This window comes from Chionomys nivalis, chromosome 6 (genome assembly GCF_950005125.1).
Source record: "Chionomys nivalis chromosome 6, mChiNiv1.1, whole genome shotgun sequence".
Taxonomy (NCBI): Eukaryota; Metazoa; Chordata; class Mammalia; order Rodentia; family Cricetidae; genus Chionomys; species Chionomys nivalis.
This window is the reverse complement of record NC_080091.1, coordinates 47,050,345-47,070,851: the sequence shown is the minus strand read 5'-3', so window position 1 is coordinate 47,070,851 and position 20,507 is coordinate 47,050,345. Positions and strand designations below refer to the sequence as shown.

The 20,507-nt window shown below is 42.6% G+C and overlaps 1 protein-coding gene across 5 annotated transcripts in view; it reads left to right on the top strand.

The window, feature by feature from the left end:
* Nucleotides 1-6,072, top strand: part of Bod1l1 (biorientation of chromosomes in cell division 1 like 1) — a 55,608-nt gene extending 49,536 nt beyond the window's left edge. For 3 of the 5 annotated variants that reach the window (XM_057771133.1, XM_057771131.1, XM_057771130.1), the window contains exons 26-27: nt 1,865-2,005; nt 4,681-6,072. In XM_057771133.1, coding sequence (XP_057627116.1) covers nt 1,865-2,005; nt 4,681-4,798 — 259 coding nt within the window. In that variant the 3' untranslated portion in view covers nt 4,799-6,072. The remainder of the gene's footprint in view (nt 1-1,864; nt 2,006-4,680) is intronic. The other 2 variants (XM_057771135.1, XM_057771132.1) reach the window with 1 other exon arrangement.
* Nucleotides 6,073-20,507: the final 14,435 nt, after the last annotated feature.

Sequence of the window (20,507 nt, the reverse complement as noted above, 5' to 3'; positions counted from 1 at the left end):
AGCGCTTTCTAGAGCGAGACTTTCCCATTTTCAGTGTCAATCACACACTGTTGATCTTGGCATAATCTTCTATAATTTCATTCTCCACAATTAATCAAAAAGGTCCAAAATATTTTCTTTGAAAGTATTACCCTTAATGCCTGTTCCCATAATAAAATAATAATACTGTATCATGTTTACAAACGTTTAAAATCAACCCATTTCTAAAGAATCCGAACTTAGACATTCTTAGCCTTTGGCAACATGGTTTGATTTCTCAAAAGAGTGAGATTATTTAAAGACAAAAGACACAATCAGGAGCTCACATGGTTAAAGTTAAAACGGCCCACTGTTTGGGCTTTTGGAGAGAGGGGTTGAAGAGGAGAGGGGCAGCTGAGATGAATAGGAGTCACTGAGCCAAGAGCCCTAGTGAGATAGTGAACATGCTAGAGTGTAGCACCCTATACATGGGTGCAGCACCCTATCTCATTAGTACCTCTGCTTCCCTCTTACAATCCTAGAAATCCTTGTGTAGTGGGACTCAACTACAGAAAGTTCCTTAGACTTTCTGTCTTCCGGAGTGTATCCAACAATCACTAGTAGGCATGCCTTTCAAAACTATAACCAAATTGCATTATATACATGCATGGTATTATTTAAGAATAAGGAAAATACATTTTTAAAAGAATAAGTCATAATTTATAAGTTAGTGATTACTTAAGTTATCAATGTTATAAGAACATGAGTTGTTTTTTGTTTTGTTTTTAAGATTTATTTATTGAGTGTGCTCTGTATGCATATATGCCTTTATGCCAGAAGAGGACATCAAATCCCACTATAGATGGTTGAGCCACCATGTGGTTGCTGGGAATTGAACTCAGGACCTCTGAAAGAGCAAGCAACCAGTATTCTTAACCGCTGAACCACTCCAGCCTGATTATATAATTTATTAACAGATGCTTTTCTGTTTGGTTTAAATTTCTCAACATGTGTTGATTGGTCCTAGAACTCTGGTATCTTTGTGGTTTCCCGGGTCCTCGTGGCCAGCTGTACACTCTGAGACGCTCTGGCACTGCTAACCTTGAGCACCTAAGTCACGCACCTCCGCTGTGTTAGTCCTGCTCTTGCACAGACCTGAGGGGCAGACAAACCTCTTCCACCCTGGCTTTCTCTTCCTGTGCACTGTAGAAGCCAGCCTCCCTATGACTTCTGCTCTTGTTTCAAGTTCATCTCTTGGCGCCTCATAATGATTTCCCTTAAGTATTTGAGGACACTTTCCAGGCCTTGTTTTTGTCCTGCGCTTCCTTGTCATCTTAATCATTGTTTGCTCTCTAGTCTATATCCTCTCTAAGAAACAAATGCTCCACATCAGATGTGGACTAAATAATCTAGAAGGGTTTTTCTGATCTTATAGATAACTGATTTTCAATATGCATTCAAATTGGAGTTGTTTCTAATTGGATCCTATACTATATCATACACTAAATAAATCCCTTCTCTTCCTTTTCTCTTAAAAGTTAGCTCTTCCTAATCTGATTTCTTTCTTTTATAACTGACTACTGTGCATTTAGCACTGTGAGTCGTGCCATCAATAACTTTAGCCTCTTACTCTGTTTTGATAAACTCTTTGGTGTCCAGCCAACATATTTGCTCTTTTCAGGGTCATCTCAATTGTGGTGAAATATGCAAAGAAAATGTCCTGGAGGTAGAGTTAGTCCTGACTAACACTGAAGTCTCTAATAGCAGTTATCAAGAGACCCAGCTCCTTTGATTCTTTGAGTGTCCTTAGCTGTCTGGCCTATGAGAAGTCTCTTCCTTTCCAGTAGTCCAATGGCCTAGAGAATCCAGTTCTACTATTGCCCAGTTTCTCTATAATGTGTTTCAGAAAGCATCATAGCAAGCCATCTACACGTGCAACATCCAAACTTGGCATCCCAGAAACAGTTTCTCCTAGAAATCGCCAAAAGTTAGCAAAAGAGAAGTTATCTACCAGCGAAAAAGTTAGTAAATCTCCCCCATTAGGAAGGTAAGTCCCTGCCTACTCTTCAAGTTGTTTAACTCCCAAGTAATGGTTTTCCTATTTTCTTAAGAATAGCTGTCTTGGGGGGATCATGGGTTTCCAGAAATAGGAAGACCTAAAATAAAAGTGTCTTTGCCATGTAACCTAGACATACAAGGTTGTCCTTGAGTCTTGTGAGCCTTACTGGTCGACTTTCATGTACAAAGACTAAAGTCAGGCATGTTTCTTCTCAAGTGATTGCATGTCTGAGCACTTAGTTTAATCTGCAGCGTGTGGTGAAGCATGTCACGGCTTAGTCATGTCTGGTTTAGAGTACTGTGAAGGAAACAAAACAAAAGCACTCTCAAACAGCCACCTGCAGCTTGCACCTTCCACCGCAGCCTGATTCTCTTCTGCTTCCACGGTCCTTCTTCTTTGCCTCTGCTGTGCTAAAGCAGTGGGTGCTCACCGCCTGCTTCGGTGAGTCAGGTCTTCCTTTCTTCAAGCCCCCTTCCTTCAGGGCCTCTTCTCTGTCGCAGCCCTTTCTCATCGCCTTCCTATTGCATCTGCAGTCCGCACTGAACAGGTGGCAATGGTGTAGGTAGCCTAATTTTACTTCTCGCCCTGAACTGTTAAGTTTCTTCCTTGATGTTGGGAACTTGTTTTGCTCTGTGTATATGATAACATTCATAAACAAAAGATGATTCCATGAATACAAAGATTGTTCTGCACTCTCTTACAGTGCTCGATCCTCATAGCACACTTGTAATATGTTTGTACTCTGATCCATCAACCAGTCTTAGAAAGGAAGAAAATTCTCATCCTTGCTGGGTGAGATAAAATATTCATTCTTATTTTCCATGTATATGTTAGAATCAGGACAATCTGGTTGCATGTTTCTCAGAATTGAATGTGCAGAGGAATCACATGGTGGACATGCCAGTTGTGACTGTTAAGCATTGGGCCTCTAAGTCTGTACTTCCAGCAGGCTTCTGGGTATAAGGAAAGGGCTTGATCAATATACCAAGCTCCCACAAGAAGAAAAAGGGAGCCTGACTAGAGATTCTGCTTCCCGCTAACAACTCACAGCACAACACTGGCTCCTGCTGTAAGCAGCTCAATAGTAACTTAGTGTTCCCTGTGGCCTGTGGCTTCCCGTATCACAGCTTGGAATAGGTTATTAACAAACATCTTCCTTAGCTATTCTCAGCTCATTCATAGATAACCTGTAAGAACCATATTATCTGCAACACTGTTCAACTTGGTGTGTTTTCATTTGCTATCAGATGAACAGTAAGCATGTCGTTTCTGTAGCTTTGGAGCCTGTCCAGGAACTAGCTCTTATAGACCAGGCTGGCCTCGAACTCTCAGAGATCTGCCTGCCTCTGCTGGGATTAAAGGCATGTGCCACCACCACAGCCCAGCCATAGTTTTCCAACTTTTTAATTCATCTATAAGAATTTGCTGCTTGCTTACCATGTGATGAACAGATATTGGCAGTATAGCTGCCCAGAGAAATATCTTTTCTAATGATAGAAATGAATGTGCATAAGACTTTCAAAGTTTTGATAGCAACTCGCTATCAAATGTTTACTAATACAACTGGTGCTCAGATTCTAGCTACTGTAACAAACCAAATGCTCACTAGTAAAACTTGATAGTGGTAGTGACAGTGGCATTTTCTGTCATCCTCTATTACCACATTGCTTTAAAATACCAATTGTAACCTACAGTCTGAAAAAGCAAAGGGAACGAGTTATACCAGCTAATGCTGTGGTAAAAGTCAAAAGCACTGTGTAGTGTCTGGGGAGGAAGCTGTAGAAGGCTTCCAAGAGGAGGGCTTTTGAGCTGGAGCTGAAAAAAAAAATTGGTCGGATGGGTCATACAGGATGACTAGGAAAAAGAACTGAGCATGTGGCTCAGTTAGAAGAGTGCTTGCCTAGAGGGCATGAAGTCCTGGGTTGGATTCCCAGCACTGCGTAAGCAGGGCGTGATTATGCATGTAAGTCACATCACCATCAGAAGCTGGAAGATCAGAAGTTCAAAGTCATCCTGTGCTGCATAGGGAGTTCAAGGCATGCCTAGGCTACATGACGCTTTATCTCAAAAGAGGAAAAGAAATCACTTGCCAAAGCATTAAGAAAGGAGGGTTATTTGTTTGACCACAGTAGTGCTTGGACAGCAGTCCAGAGTACTGAAAGTAGGAAACTGATTGTGTAAAGACATGCACTGTGCTCTGGCTCACTTTGTCCTAGAAGCTTCAGAGATCCTGCAAGAGTTGTACATGTCTGAGGATGATGATATGACTGAGGTCGGTTACCCTGCTCCTCTAAACCTCCTCCTTTGCCAGCTGGCTTCTCTACTACTCGGTGCAGCATGGTTTTCATTCTGCCAGATGCTGGGTTGAAGTCCTGCTGTGTTCTTGCTCGTTGTTTCAAGTTGGGACTGTGTGTGTGTGGCTCAATCAGTCAAGGGTCTAGGAAAGGATGTTGATAAGACCAAGGTCAGCACCTATTGGGTAGGGCTGGGACACAGTGCAGGGTTCTGTGCTCTGTTCAAGGTCAAGAACCAGACATTCCAGCCACTTCTAGTATTAAATACTGTGAGGTTTTTCCTCCAGTGTCACGTTTTAAAGAACTCCCAAGTTATTTGAAGCAGCAGATTTTAACTCTCCTCACTGTCTTGGTTTTTGTTCAATGCAGATCAAAGGTGCAGCTCTCTCCTTCCATCAAGCGCAAGAGAGAAGTCAGCCCTCCTGGAGCTCGAACAAGAGGCCAGCAGAGAGTGGACGAAACCCCTGTGAAAAAGGCAAAGCGGTAATGCTGGCGCCCTGGCCCTGGCTTCCTGAAGAACAACCCAATGGAGAGAAAAAGGACAAGCCTTGCCCCATGGGCTTTTTCTTTTTTAAAACAAGGAAAGGATTTGCATGTGCTGTAAGTTCCTAGGTGCAGGCTTGTTCTTATTATGTTTTAAACAGCTTTATAAACCATTGTTCATAGACGGTATTGTACATTCACTTCAGATAAAGGAAGATAAGTTTACTTTGTATCTGAACTCAGCAAAGTAGGTGTATATTTTAACAGTGGAAATTGGGGTTTCCCAATGAAGACACATCACTAATCCTTCTAGCCCATCAGACACCAGGCTACCCCCTGGGGATCTGTGTATAATATATAAACATGTAAAAATAGGCTGTATTTTACTCAATGTATGATGCTAATCAATGAACACTTTATTTATTTTACAGAGAAATCTTATCTGTGAACTTTACTATATATCTGTTTATTTTATTTTATTATTTTTTTTAATGAAAAAAAGGTTTTAAATGCTATGCAGTCATTAGTAGACGAGTTCTAAGACTCTACCTGCCCTGTAACTATCTGCATATGGCCTGGCAGGAAACAGAAATTCACGCATGCATCCAAGTCAAGTAGTTTAGGTGAAGAAAGGACTCCGCCACTTTCCGTCCACAGTCGTGACTGGTTTTTAAGAATGTAACTTGTTTTCCAATAATCCCTGCCTCTGTGACTTTGCCACCAGCTCCATTAACACAAATGACTGGTTCAGGTAAAGTTGCACCCTACGCCCTCTGTGGGTTCATTCCTCTCCTTTGTGCTATTCCCAAGCCTCTGCCCCATCTCCATACTGTCTGTTTCAGTGAAGAGAAATGCTTGAAGATGAGATTGTTCCAGTCTATTCAGCTTCAAGATGTCATGTTGTTTTATACAGTTATTTCAGGATAGAAACTGGTTTTATCTCCAGGTTCTTTTTTAAACATGTTTTAACTCCCATAATGAACAAACTGTCCAACTTAAGTTTTTCATAAAATAATGTTTTCTTAAGACCAGATTTGTTTCTTGCAATGATATGATGAGTTGCCAAATGACTGAGATCATTTTAAATGCTCTGTTCATATTCTTGTTTTATAATTAAAATTTACATTCATTGTGTGTGGGTTTTTCATTGTTTTGGGTTTTTTGTCTTTTTTTAAATTTGGGTTTTATTTTATTATTTTGACTCTTAATGTAAGGTGGATATTCTTGTCATTTTACATTGTTTCTTACTGAAATTTTATATATAAATTATAAAATGTTTCCCTAAAATTTGAGTGACAAGAACTTTTTTTTCCCCTCATATTTTAAAAACCAGTTACAGTTAGAAGTGAGACTGAATTCCAACAGTTCTTCTTCCTAGAGTAACAATGTTAAGTTGGTTGGTTCATTATCAGTGCACACCTGAACACAATCTCATTGTGAAGCCAGTACTCGCAAGTTTAGAGATGCCTGGAGACTGAGTTGGACCTGTGAGGCACTGCCTCCTAACATGTGGAACCAGGCTGTAGAACTATATCGAGTAGTCTGTTGGGGTCGTCAACTACCTCTTAGTAACTTCCAGTGTTCTGAAGCCAAGCTTGAGAAAAGAAGCAACCCTAGGGGATGCGAGGTATTGCAGATCTGAAGAAGCAGTTCTTCGTCATGATTTGATGGTGAAAGTATTTAGCAAAATGGAAGCACTTAGAACATGAGACATCCTATTTCAGATTTGTAGTCCCAGAATCCTAAGGACTACCTAGCTCAATTGCTGGAGATAGATGAGCGGTTAAGACCCGTTGTCGCTCTATCAGAAGCTCCAAGTCCCATCACCCCCATCCATAACTCCAGCTCCAGGGGATCTGATGCTCGTTCATGGGAATGCTCATGGTGAACATGCATACATACATGTACATACATGTATAAATGTAAGCAAACACTCATACACATAAACGTGAAAAAAAAGAATACAAAACTCAAAATGCCTATGGCTTTCCCCTACTAACCCACTATGAAACACAGATGGTTTCCAGCTGTCACTTTGCTAGCCTTAATGTTGCCACCACCCCACTACCTCAGACGCCTTCTTCTCCATTGCAGAGCTATAATCAAAGTTAGTGGAGTACCCCATGACTGAAGATGCCAGGATGCTGTGGCCCACAGAGGAAACCTGCTTGCTCTTAGCCTACTAGTGTTCTCTGTAGCATGCTGGCCTGCTTTGTTGGGGTTTCTGTCCTGCCCAGTTCCCACAGCTGGCAAGTCCCAAAGAAAATCACACAGAGGTCTCCATAGGATTATAAACTGATTTGGCCCATTAGCTCAGGCTTCGTATTAGCTCTTATAACTTATATTAACCCATTATTCTTATCTGTGTTAGCCACATGGCTCAGCACCTTTTTCAGCAGGGCAGATTACATCCTGCTTCTTTGGTGGTCTGGGCAGGACTGCGGAAAGAGCTTCCTTCTTCCCAGAATACTCCTGTTCTCATTGCCCTGTCTACTTCCTGTCTGGTTGTTTTGCCTATACTCCCTACCTGGCTACTGGCCAAGCAGCGTTTATTTAAAACATGATTGACAGAATACAGACAATTCTCCCGCACCAGTTCTCTATCTCTGATTCTGGTCTCCCTCCTCCCTCCTCGGATTCTCAAACTTAGCTTCCACCATCCAGACTTCCTAAATAGCTTAACCTATTCACATTCACCCTCAGTAGGAATGGCCAGCAGGGAGCACCACACCCCTAATGGGATCTCTCATAGTGAGCTGATGCACTCTGGAAACCATACATGTCTTTAAACCCTAGTCCAGAAGGTTGTTTCCTTTGCCCATAGGAAGGAGGTGCTGAACTTTCTGCAGATGCCTGCTGCCCTCAGGACTAGCTGTAGCAGAGCTTTCTTCCAGGCATCTTAGTAAAAGATGAAAACTCAGCTCACTTGAGATCCCAGGAGAGAGTATTAACTGATAGGCAAAAAAAAAAAAAAAGTTTGCTTTAAATTTTTTTTGTTTGCTTTTAATTATTGTTCATCCTGACACAAGCACACATGACATTTTCTAAAAATCACTGTTCAGTCATCTTTAAACCTACACTAACATACTCAGGATAAGGAAGTGTTACAGCAGGCATCTTTCCATCAGGACTATAGTTCAGGGAAGTAGATGTTCTACTAGGACTTTGCACATGTCAGGATGCAACATGAACCCAAGGCTTAAGGAATGGCAGTGACGAGCCCCAACTGCTGTACAGATACCTCTGCAGAACTCATCAAGGGACAAAGGACTAACGCCTGGCCAACTATGCAGTTCAGGTTTTAAGTATAAAATATTTCAAGCAAATTTGAACCCAGAGAGAAGAGCATTTTGGAAGTTAAGCTGGGAAGATGGGGCAAAGGTGCCATGTTTATCACCACATCAACTTTTCAGAAACTTACATGACATAAAACACTGGTTCCCGGAGATAAGACTTTTCAAAGAGTCCACTTTGAAGTTCCGTGTCGTAATAGTGTGTGCCTTCAATCCCAGCACTTAGAAGCAGAAGCAGGCAGATCTGTGAGTTTGAGGCCAGCCTGGTCTACATGGGTGTTCCAGGACTACATAAAGAAACCATGTTTCAAAAACAAAATACGACAGGACCTCAGTCCTCAAGAGTGAATACGACTTTTGCAGAGGACCAGAATTCAGTTCCCAGCACCCATGTCAGGTAGCTCACAACCACCTATAACTCCAGCTGCAAGGAACTCCAACACCTCTGACCTCTACAAGCATGGCAGCACTATGACAGATACCCACACAGAAACACATAATTAAAAAATAAGAATAAGATTAACCCAGCATTCTTCCCCAACATACATAGAACCTAACAACATCCGTGGAAATCAATACTGTGTATCCCCTTGAAAACCCTCAAGTCAGAGTCTCACAGCAGCCTTTGTTGGAAGAATTGGGATGTATGGTGACCAGATAGCTTGCTTATGGGTATGAACAAGCAAGAGTGGGCCTAGCACCAGGATCATCACGTTGGGTTTAAGGCTTCCTCCGTCTCACCCAGCTGGTGCCCAGTGGACTATAATTCTTTCATTCTCTTGCAATGTGCTTGATGTTTTTTTAAGCAGATGTTATAAAATGTCAACAGACCAGGTTCTCAAGCTTTGGGTCTCTAGCTAAGAGGTGCACTATTGGTTTCTCTAGTTCCAAGGCCTCAAAAATGCACGTTGACATGCTTCAGCCATCCAAGGTCTTCAGCCTGAAAACCACTTTTGTGGGAGCCCATAATTGTGTGAGCCAATTCTCTAGTAAATCCCCTGTCCCATTGCTATGATTTTGTCTCTGTCTGTTTCTATTTGACAGCTATCTTATTAGTTATGTGTCTCTGGAGAGCACTGACTAATCCAGACTTGGGTACCAAAAATCATACTTGAAGAACAGAGCTTTAAGGCTGAACTTGCCTAAATCACATGGGGCTTTGTGGAATTAACTTTATCTGATTAGACCGGAAAATGCTGAGAATTCTACTTCGAGTAGGGCAGAGAGCCCTGTCTACGTTATGAACTCTTTGTAGATATCAGCCTAAAGTTTAAAAGATCAGAGAATGATTTTTCTAGAGAATAATGATATTCCCTTTGAGGGAAAGGGTATTAAAGAGAATAGCAGAGCATTATAGTAAAAAGATGCATCCACAGTAATGAAAGGCACAGTCAAGGAGGATGGGGGGATGTTTAGTGCCAAAAATAAGGAAGATAGCATCAGGTGTTCCTGAATAATGATGCTCGGACACGGAAATCAGCAGTAAGCAATGTCACTCTGAGGCCAAACACAGCTGCTAGGCCATGTTCGAAACAGCATGGGGTTGAGGTGGCCTCTCCAAACACTATTGGTTCCAGCGTCAGGCATTACACATAAGGACCTTTACTTCCTAACCTCCCAGCTTTATTTACATTGCTTGGCAGGAAATACACAAGTGGCAGCATTTAGCTTCTAATGACGTTTACATTTCTTTCCTAATCCACCACTTAGAAGACAAGCAAGTTGGTAATTTCATGCGACATTTTTTGAGCACTTCTAGAGAAATAAGAAAGAGGATGTTGGCTGGTTGTTCCTGGCATCTGTCACTAGCCAAATGATTAAAGAAAAGGGTTGCTCAGGATATTAATTTTTGGCCATAGATCCACATAAGTTACCTGAGAAATTTTTTAAGTTTTTATTTTTACATTTGACTGTGTTTATGTTGTGTGCACATGTATGCATGAGTTCAGAAGTCAGAGGAACATGTCAGGTATTCTCTGTCACTGTCTGTCTTATACCTTTGAGGCAGGATCTTTCATTAAACCTGGAAGGAGGCTGCTGGACAAGAAGTGCCAGGGATGCTTCTGACCCCGCTTCCCACAGGGCTGGGATCACAGCCATGCACACAGCCATATCATCTGAGTCTGCACAGGTATCTCACAGATACTAAAGAGGACCAAAATCTTGACATCTCTGCCTTCGTGTTGTCTCTGACTCTGCTTCCGTAAGCTATGGGTTGGATTGTCCTCACTCGCTTCTCCATATAGACACAAATATTGGTCCAGAACTACTCTGCATATTGCAATATGGATACACCCAAAAATTCTCTAATCTCTTTCCCCTTTCTGGACTTATGACTGGGATGGGGTTAAATATTTCCAGAGCCATTGTGAGCTTTTGATAAATGAATGCCAACTGTCAAATTTCACATCAATCCATTCTAGACCATCAGTGATTCATCACGAGTCTCCACTCCACACCCTTCCCTAACCTTATGCCTCTCTTCACCTTTGCTTAAAGATAGAGTAGCTTAAACTTGATGCTGAGGGGCTGAAGGAACTGCTCGCTGGTTGAAAGCACTTGTTCTTGCAGAGCACCTGTGTTCAGTTCATGGCATCCATATGGTGTTCATAACCACCCATAGCTCCAATCCTAGGGGATTCCAAACCCCTCCATGTACATTGCTGTTATGCACAGGTAGGAAAATACTGATAAAAATAAAATAAATCTTTTTTAAAACTTTGTGCCCAGTTAAAATGGTCTTTTCAGAATGCTAATCCACCATCTTCTCAACTTTGCTGGATTACCAGATTAGTTGCTTTTCCTGCCCCCAACAGCTTGTTCTCTATTGCCCTTTTGAGTAACAAGTGAACAGACTTGGGTTTGGTGATGAGGGAATTTGTCTGGAAAAGAAAGACATCCCTGAAAGTTGTGATGGGCATGTGTGGGAAAACAAGACAAGACTGTGGATATCGTGCTCCTACCTTCTAATGAGACTTCCTTATCTGAAATAACCTCTCACGTAGACACATCTCTCCTGTCATGGCACAGACCTTCCCTCCTCCAACTGATGACTCTTAATGTCCTTCACTGAGGCAGATGCCAAGGAAGAAAACTGTGAGTCTTCTCAGGATCCACTACTACCTCCTTCTCTGCTTCTAAACCTATAACTATTTGCATCACCAAAGATCTACTTGAGATTTCTAACTTACACAGGCAGAAATCCGAGAAAAATGCAGAAATAAATGTTAATGGTGCAGAATAATGATGGAAAGACTGAAAAGCTACTTCATGCAAAAATGCAGTGGTATTGGGGCAGATTTGAGGTTCACTGTTCTATCTTGGAGAGTTAGGAACTGTACTAATAGCTTCATTTGCTCATTCCTTCACTCATTCATCTGTTTGATTGCAACATGGGTCAAAAGACGGCCCAGTACAAGCAAACAGGAGATGCCTAATTCCCTTTCCTTTACTACAGAGAAGAGATGCAAACGCCTCAGGGTATTGGCATGAGAGATGGGACCATCATCACATAAAACATACCTACCCATAGCAAGAATATCTAGAACATGTGCCTTCCACCAGTCCTTTGGGAGGTAGATTGGTGGGGGCCCCAGCATTGCTAAAGACTCTGTGGTTTCTCTTCTCCACAGTCAACAAAGTACATTGGGTGCCATAGGGATTCACCTGCAAGGCTTAAATGCAGTGAGTCTAATTTGATGCCCTGAGGGTAGATGACATGTGGAAGAGCTCAACACTCAAAGATAAGGGGGCAGTGATCACTGTGATGGGCAGAAGCAAAGCAGCAGTCAAGATGGTCTGGCCCCTGGAGATTTACCATGTTGCCTGGTCAATCACAATGTTCCAAAATAAAAAGCCATCCTACTAAATTCCTGGCAGATATGTACAAGCAGAAAGCATCCAGGTTAAATGAATACCTGTTCAGCAACACTCATTTAAAACAAACAAAAAACAGTGCTCACTTTTCCAGAACAGGCAAACTTGGAATATAGTAGAACCTCTACATTGGTTCCCTGAGCTACAGAGAAGGGGTCTGTTATGATGGAAGGGCTAAATGTAAGCCATTAGAGCTTTTGAGCAGTTTATAGGCCTCTAACACCTTGAATGAAGGGGAGTCTGGGTCTACCCCAAGAATTCCAGGATATCACTGAGAAAATACTGTTACTCTTTCTCCCACTTCTTCCCCACAGAGGGCTACAGCTTTTTTGTCAGGACACTTGTTCATAGGAAGGGGAACAGCTAGACCTATAGGAGATTACTAGACTGGGTCTCTGAGCTGACACTGATTCTAGCAGACCGACAGGCCAGTGTATCTTACCAATCAGGACCCAGGTGATACCTGCAGTGTTAGCTCAAGTCTGACTCACAGTGCGATGTAGTTACTGAAGCCCCAACTCCATTTGATAGCTGTTTTCCCAACTCAGAATGCATAATTGAAACATAGATGCTTAACAGATGGCAGAACCCTACACTGGTTTCCTGGTCTGGATAATTTACTTTTCTCTTTGTTGCAACAAAATACCTGACAAAATCTTAGGAAAAGAAGTCTTGATTCTGGCTCGTGGTTTGAGGAACAGTCAGTCCATCATGACAGGGAAGGCATTGATGGTAAGCGCATAGGGCAGCTGGTCACATTGCATCTGCAGTCAGGAGGCAGAGGAAGACGAATACTGGTGCTCAGGTCACTTTCTCATTTGTAGTCAATCCTGCACCCCAGTTCATGGAATGGAACCACTGTGTTAGAGTGGAACTTTCAATTTCAGTTAATCTCATCTAGAAAATCTCTTACAGACTAACTAGAGACTTTTCCTCTGGGCGGCTAGAACTTTAGCAATAAGTGTTAACAATCACAAAAGAAAAGAGAAGAATAGAGGAAAAAAATATTAACTATTATCACATGACCCGTGGTTTCATAAGAAGAACCAAATGGTAACCAACGAGTTTCCTATAGCTAGGTGAACAGAGAACAGCAACAAAATCCACCCCTAGAGGCGTTTCAGAACTCAAAAGAACTAGGAGCTCTTCTTGACATCGTCTGCTCTCCTACGTGGCATATAAAAGACGGGTGGGAACTGGAGAATGGCAATGGGTTATCCTAAGCTTAATCAAGAGGTAATTCCAATACAGGAAGTATACTGCTGCAAAGTAAGCCCACCAGGGAACCCCCATGAACACTCTTAAAGTGGAATAGAAAGTCGGCATCTACAGGGAAAACTTTCGCAAATCATGCAGTCCCAAGTCTCACTGTTCTTTATCTTTTATCACAAAGCAAAAACAAACAACTACATTCTAGTTGACACACTTCAATTAGCAAGAACACTACAGAGGTAGAACTACAGGAACCAAAGTGCAAGGTTAGTACATTTAGGGACTTTCTTGGATTCTGGGACCTACGAACTAGGCCTTTGATGGACTAGGTCTTTGTTCCTGTTTTGACAGGTGTTGGGGGCCTATGTGCTCAGCTCTAAGGTCAAAGTGGTGCTTCTCTCATGGCATGTGGGGGCCTACAAAGGTCTAGGGGCCTGGTACAGTACTCAGTATATTTTCACTACTTTAGTACATCACGTCTACGGGCACTTGATGTGCAGCCGTTGACCTGGGCAATGCCCATTTTCAATCCCTTTCCATAAGACCCACTCAGAGCAGCTTGCTTCCAGCTGTTGGGAAAATAATAATGCACCAACTTTCCATCTCTACACACTATTTGCTTTGCTTCTATCTTGATTGCTCTTCCCTCCCACAAGGTAGCACACCATTCTATTATATCAATTACATTATAGCACTGAGGTCTAGTGATAAGAAGTGATGATTACTCTGGATTTTGGTGAGATTTTGTAATGTCAGAATTTAGGGAATAAGTGAAATTAATGAAATTTCTAGGACCCAGTAGTGTAGATACGTGATACGTGGAGATATATCTTGTGTGGTAGAGGGTGTGCTGTTGGATCTGACAAAAAAAAAAAAAAAACCAAGAGTAGACAGATTTTTTTCTTTGGGCCACCAGTTTATGAAAATACAACACGGAGGCTTATTATTAATTATTATTAAAAGCTTGGCCTATAATTTGGGCTTGTCCCATTAGCTCTTAGAACTCAAATTAACTCATTTATGTTAATCTACATTTTGCCTCATGGCTTTTTACCTCTCTTCCATTTTGCATCTTCTGTTTCCTTTGTGTCCTCTGGCATATCTCCCACACTGCTTCCTTTTCACTCTGCCCAAAAGTCCCACCTAACCTATTTCAGCCAAGCTACTGGCCAATCAGCTCTTTATTAAACCAATCAGGAGGTGCCTTGGCAAAGACACATTTTTACAGTGTACAAAATTATTATTCCATAACAACCAAGAAAGAGAGGTAATGCCTGGTAGGGTCTTTGGATTTTGAAGGGTTGTGTCATTTTCATCTACTCCAGCAACAAGTGACCTAAGCTGCTGGTTTTGAGTAAGACCTATAACAGAAGGAAGGCTCCAAAATAGGTCCCTGTGGCTGTGCAGACTGCTGTGCTGCTTGAGAAATACTATCTAGTAGATTCTATGGTTTTTGGAAGCATCTTGGAAGATAGGAATGCTACTGATGGCTTTGTCAGGTATGCAGCATAGGTACTGGGATTTTGGAAATGTTGTGGCCATTATCCACTGATAACTGCTCCCCCACCCCCTTTGGTGTTTCTATGAGTACTATCATCACTGTGCTTTGTCCCTAATGAACCATTAGTAGAAATTTTGATTCCAGATCCTATGACTTTATGCTAGCCCAGAGGGAAGAATTTTCCTCTAAGAAGCCCATTGAATTTACATTAAGCAGGAAGTCAAGGCAACCTAGAGATCTTGATCCTCCCTAGCAACAGGCTAAAAGAATAATATGTTGTCTGGGGTAACTGATCCAGACTATTTAAAACTACTCTGCTACCCCGCAGTGAAGATAAGAGAGAGTACGTCTAGAGTACATTCGCCAGGATGCCCCTTAATATCCCATACCTTTCGATTAAATCCAGTGGGAAACTGTAACAATCCAACTTATACAGACCTACTAAGACTTAGAGACACTTCAGAAATGAAGCTTGGGTCATCTTTCAAGGTAAAGAATGATGATGAGAGGATGCTTGCTGTGGACAGAGAGTATAGAATGGGTAGTAGAAAAATGTACTTATAGGTATGAGCTTTAGACACATAACCTGTTACAGAAATGAGGGCTATCATGAATATTTCCTGCCTATTTTCTTAAGAACACATCCATATATGCATGCTAAGCAATTCCCTTTGCATTCCCTTCGCTCTTAATTCCTATATCATAAGATAGATAGACTTTCTATCAATATTTAAGCATTATTAATTTACATAGTTAACATTTAAGTCTTACAAATAAACAAATTTATTAAGTTAACATTTCAGAGGTACCAAGGAACAGCGAACATCACCCCAAGACTCCGTCTCCTGTTCTGGAGTGAGATTAATTCACTTTGAAGGTTAGAACAGTCGCAACGCATTTGGTGGGACTCTTTTGCCTGTCACCCTTTCCATTTCCATGTGTACTGTGTGCTGTGAAGGTTAAAGTGATGTTCACAACAGGGAAGTCACAGGGTCACTCTATTCAATGGATGCAGAAATTCCTAGAAGCTTGGTGAGGCATTAGTTTTGCATGTGTCTGTGAAGAGGTTAGTGCATAAGTTTGAGTGTACTACATAGGAACATTAGTTCTCTGTATGGGCAGATACCGTGCAGTTAGCAAAAGGTAAGGAGGAAAAAATGAAAAATGTGAATATCCTCGGCTCTCTATCCTTTTGGTTCTAAGAGCCAATCGGCCGCTCACAGAGTTCTCAGGCCTTCAGTGAGAGCTTCCCCATCAGCAGCCTTGATTATTAAAGGCCTTTGGACTTGCACTGAGCCAAGCTACCGGCGTAGCAAGTTCTTCAGTCAATACAGTTTGCTTGACACCAACCTCCCTAAGTACAAGCTAAGTCCCCTCATAAATACCAGAGCTTGCCTCTTTATATATCTGACTGGATCTTTTTCTCTGGAGAAGCCAATTTACTAATCCTCCCTAGACAGAACTTAAGGGAAACCCACTGACAACAGAAAGGTGGGGTTTTGTTGTTTTTGCTTTAGAGTCCTAGGCTTCATGCCACAAGGCAGAATATAAAATGTGGAAAGAAAGACTTAAAGGTTGAGGTTCAGATATAGCGGTTTCAGGGTAGAACAAGCCACGTCCTGGTTCTGCATCTAACCTACCTTCCTAGATATTCGAACTCCAAAGCCATGGAGCTGGCTGCACAGGTAGAAGCATGAGCCGTGCACACCTAGTTCAGCCTCTGGAGCCCACAACAGAAGAGAACCATTGCCCAAAAGTCGCTCTGTTCCCAGCAAGCACTGTTGGAATTTAAAAGGATATAATTGATGATTTCAGATTTTTTAAAAAATTTTATGTGCGTAAGTGTTTTGCCTGCATGTATGTCCCTGGGATTGGAGTTTGGAGCTACAGACAGCTGTAAGCTGCCGTGTGGGTGCTGGGAACTGAACTTGGCTCCACTAGAAAAACAGCCAGTGCTCTTAACCACTAAGCCATCTCTCCAGGCCAAACACATTAATTTGTTTTTATATTCAAGTGCATTTGTGTGCCTGTGTGTGTGTGTATCACACATGTTCGGTGCTCACAGGAGCGAGAAGAGGCTGTTGAATCATCTGGAGCTAGATAAAGTTAACCACCCAAGGTAGGAGCCTGGGACTTGAACCCAGATCCTCTGTAAGAGCGGCAAGTGCTTTTAACTGCTGAGCCATCTCTTCAGTCCCCAGATTGTTTTGTTTTTTGTTTTGTTTTTTTTTTTTTTCTTTTCTTTTTAAAGCACTCCATTCCTTCAGTGAAAGCCACATCTGGGCAGGTTTGCCCACCCTTCATACCTGGGCCCCTATTTTTTCTGACCTGGTGCAGACTTTTTCAGAAGCAACTTGCAGAAGATGTCTGTGTTTGCCTTTTCCGTACCTCACCACAACCCATTCTGCATTTATAGGAAGCATGTGTCACCGTCCTGGTTCACCTGCATGTCACAGGGATTCTTCCAAGGCCTCTTCCAACTGCTTCCTTTGACAGTTCCCAGGACAGTTCCATCCCATCTGTTCCTCTGACATTCCATTAAGCCTTGTTCTACCACAGGATCCTGTTTTTCCCTTCCTGTTGCTAGCCACACTTACTCAGACCAAATGACAGCGCTTGCCGTAATTCCTTGCCATAAATCTCTCGGATGAGCTTTCTCCCTACCTTAAGCCTCATTCTCTTACTGCGCAGTCCTCCAGCCTTCTCCCTTTCAGAACCCGGTCCAAAATGTCCCATCGTGGAAATAAACATCTCCAAGTTTGATCTCAGAAGGTGATTTAACAACAACAAAAGAAACTGAAATATGTTATTTGTGCTAAAAGGGCTAAGGGAAGGGTCGAGTGACTCGAAGCGATGTTGCGCTGACACACATTTTATTAGGCGGGCTGTGTGACAGGCATCCTGACGCGCACCCACGTTCTGGGTGACCTGGAACAAGTCATGTGGCTTCTCTCCCTCTCAAGTTCCTCATCTGTGAGAGGAAACCTGATGCCGGTCCTCCTGACCTCAAAGGGCTGAACTGAGGGTAAAAGGAGACAACTCATCCAGTAAACATTCGCTGAGAGCCTACCATGTGCCCGGGCGACTCAGCACTAGGGATGTGGTGGTGGACTTACGCAAAGCATTGAGCATGTGAGATCTATCTGTATGTTTGCATATGATTCTATATGGTTCATCTCACTGGTGTACAATGTCTTCATTTGTGAGTGCATCACACGTCACAATCTATCTACTCCACAACTGAGCTTTGGAGTTGTGTATTAGTTACAAAAGGTAACTTAAGGAAAGAAGGATTTTGTGTGTGTGTGTGTGTGTGGCTCACAGTTCAGAGGTACAGGTCGACATGACCCTGTAAGGACTGTGAGCAGTCACATTGTAACCACAGATGCTTTCACCCATTCTTCCTCCTTTTCAGTCAGTTCAGAGCCCTTGCTGCTGGGATGATTACTCCCACCTTCAGGGTGGGTGCTCCCTCCTCACTTAAACCTCTCTGGAGATTTCTCACCTTCTCCTATGCGATTTTAAATCTAGTCAACTGGGCAATGAACATTAGCCGTGACAGTTTCTAAGATTAGTCATCGCGAAAGTAAATAAATGAATAATAAAGATGTGAACACTCTGACATATGTCTTGGTGAATGAATGTAGGCCTTTCTCTTTAGTGGAGTCCCTTTTAGTGATTCTAACTGTGCCAGAAAGTCTTCGGTTGGTGCTGGTAGGATGTAACAACTCTGTGGCCTTCCTTGTTAATGTATCCTCAGAGCAGGAGACACCCTCCTCCCACTGGGTTATGATAAAGCATACATTGTTTTAGCTGTGGTGTGTGTGTGTGTGTGTGTGTGTGTGTGTGTGTGTGTGAAGGGACAGCTTTACATGACAAGATGTTTGTCTTAGTTAGGGTTTTTATTGCTGTGAAGAGACACCATGACCACAGCAACTCTTATAAAGGAAACATTTAATTGAGGCTGGCTTGCTTACAGTTTCAGAGGTTCAATCCATTAGGATCACGAAGGGGAGCCTGACAGCATGCAAACAGATGTGATGCTGGAGCTGAGAGTCCTACATCTTGCAGGCAACAAGAAGTCAACTGACTGTCACCCTGAGGGAAGCTGAAGACATGGTGCCCAGGCTGTGCACAGGGGCCAACTATTGTGCAGCTGTGACATTCCTCATTTCCAAGAGAAAAGATTGCATATGGAGGGAGCAAGGGTAGAACCCAAATAGTAGTGCATGAACTGGGACAGAAAGCGGAGCATAGTGGCTTTTTAAAGCAATACGTTTTCAAGCATCCCTTGCTCTTGGCCAGACCTTGAGTGAGGGAGAGCCCACAGGAGGAAGAATGGAGTGAACACATAGGTGGGATAAACTGGAGTAAGGCTGTGAGGCTTTCACACGAACACTGGGAACTCACTATCTGTGTAAGAAACTGGGAAGCAGAAGACAGGACAGCACCAGCAGGTCTGTCAATCTTGGCTTCGGTGTCCCTGACACCTTAAGAACCTTTTGTGGGGGGCTGGAGAAATGGCTCAGGGGGGTTAAGAGCATTGCCTGCTCTTCCAGAGGTCCTGAGTTCAATTCCCAACAACCACATGGTGGCTCACAACCATCTGTAATGGGGTCTGGTGCCCTCTTCTGGCCTGCAGGCATTCACACATACAGAATATTGTATACATAATAAATGAATATTTTTTTTTTTAAAAAGGAACCCTTTGTGCCCACCACTGAGTTCCCAGCTCTCTGAACATCCCTCTTCCTATTCACCTTCCCAGTGTTCATGTTCCAACCCTCACAGCCTTACTCCAGAAAGCCTAACCCATCATCAACCTGTAACTCTCAGTCCCGCTCCTCGGACTGGTATGTCTTGTACAGACCCATTTCATATTCCACAAATCTGTAGTTACAAATCCTTCTCACACAGCCTTCAATTCCTGGGGTTTTGGTTCTCTGTATCGGTCCAACTTTGAGAGGCCTACCTCTGCCTGCTTACTTAGGTCTGTCTGGAGCAGTGGGCTGTAAATAGAGTTTATATGTGTGCTGACTGGTCACGTTCACTGGTCAGTTTGTGAACAGAGGTGTGCCCTCCACTTTGTACAGCTGTACAGTACTCCCTAATCTTTCCTTTCTGGCCTTTCATGTCGTCTAAATATGTACCACCTTCATATGACGTCTAGTCTTTGACCTCCTACTTGTTGAAATAATGACAATGAAAAAAAGAAAGAATGATAATGGAGAACACTTAACATGTCTAAAGCCCTTGAAAAGTTCCTACTTTACTACTCAGTAAGTACCAACAACACCTTTTAGGATCTCATCAAACACTGTTTTCCTCCACATGGAGAACCTAGATTTAACGTGTGTGTGTGTGTGTGTGTGTGTGTGTATCTACAGTCTCAGCCTTAAAGTGTTATCAAGGCAACATCAAGTCACCGGTCCCCTTTTTTATTTTCCTATGAGTACTGGGAACTGAATGCTTGCTAGTCAAGCTCTCTACCACTGAACTACGCCCTCCCCCCCAGACCTCATACATGCACTTCTTTGTATATGTGCATGTGTGTAGGTCACAAAACTGGGAGGTACACAGAGATCTTGAAACAGAGAGCAAGTAGAGAATGCAACAGAATATGTGTGATAGAAAAGCAGACAGGGATGGAAGGACAACTAGCTGGAAAAAGAAAGGGAACCGACTAGAGAGTGCACTGAGGGCCAAGAAGGCAAGTGGGGAGGGACAAAAGAGGACCAAGTATGCCAAGCTTCTTAGCAGAGCTGACTGTGCCCAGCAGCTCCATTTCTTCTTGCCACTGTGAGTTCATGGATTTGCACACTTGACCCCCA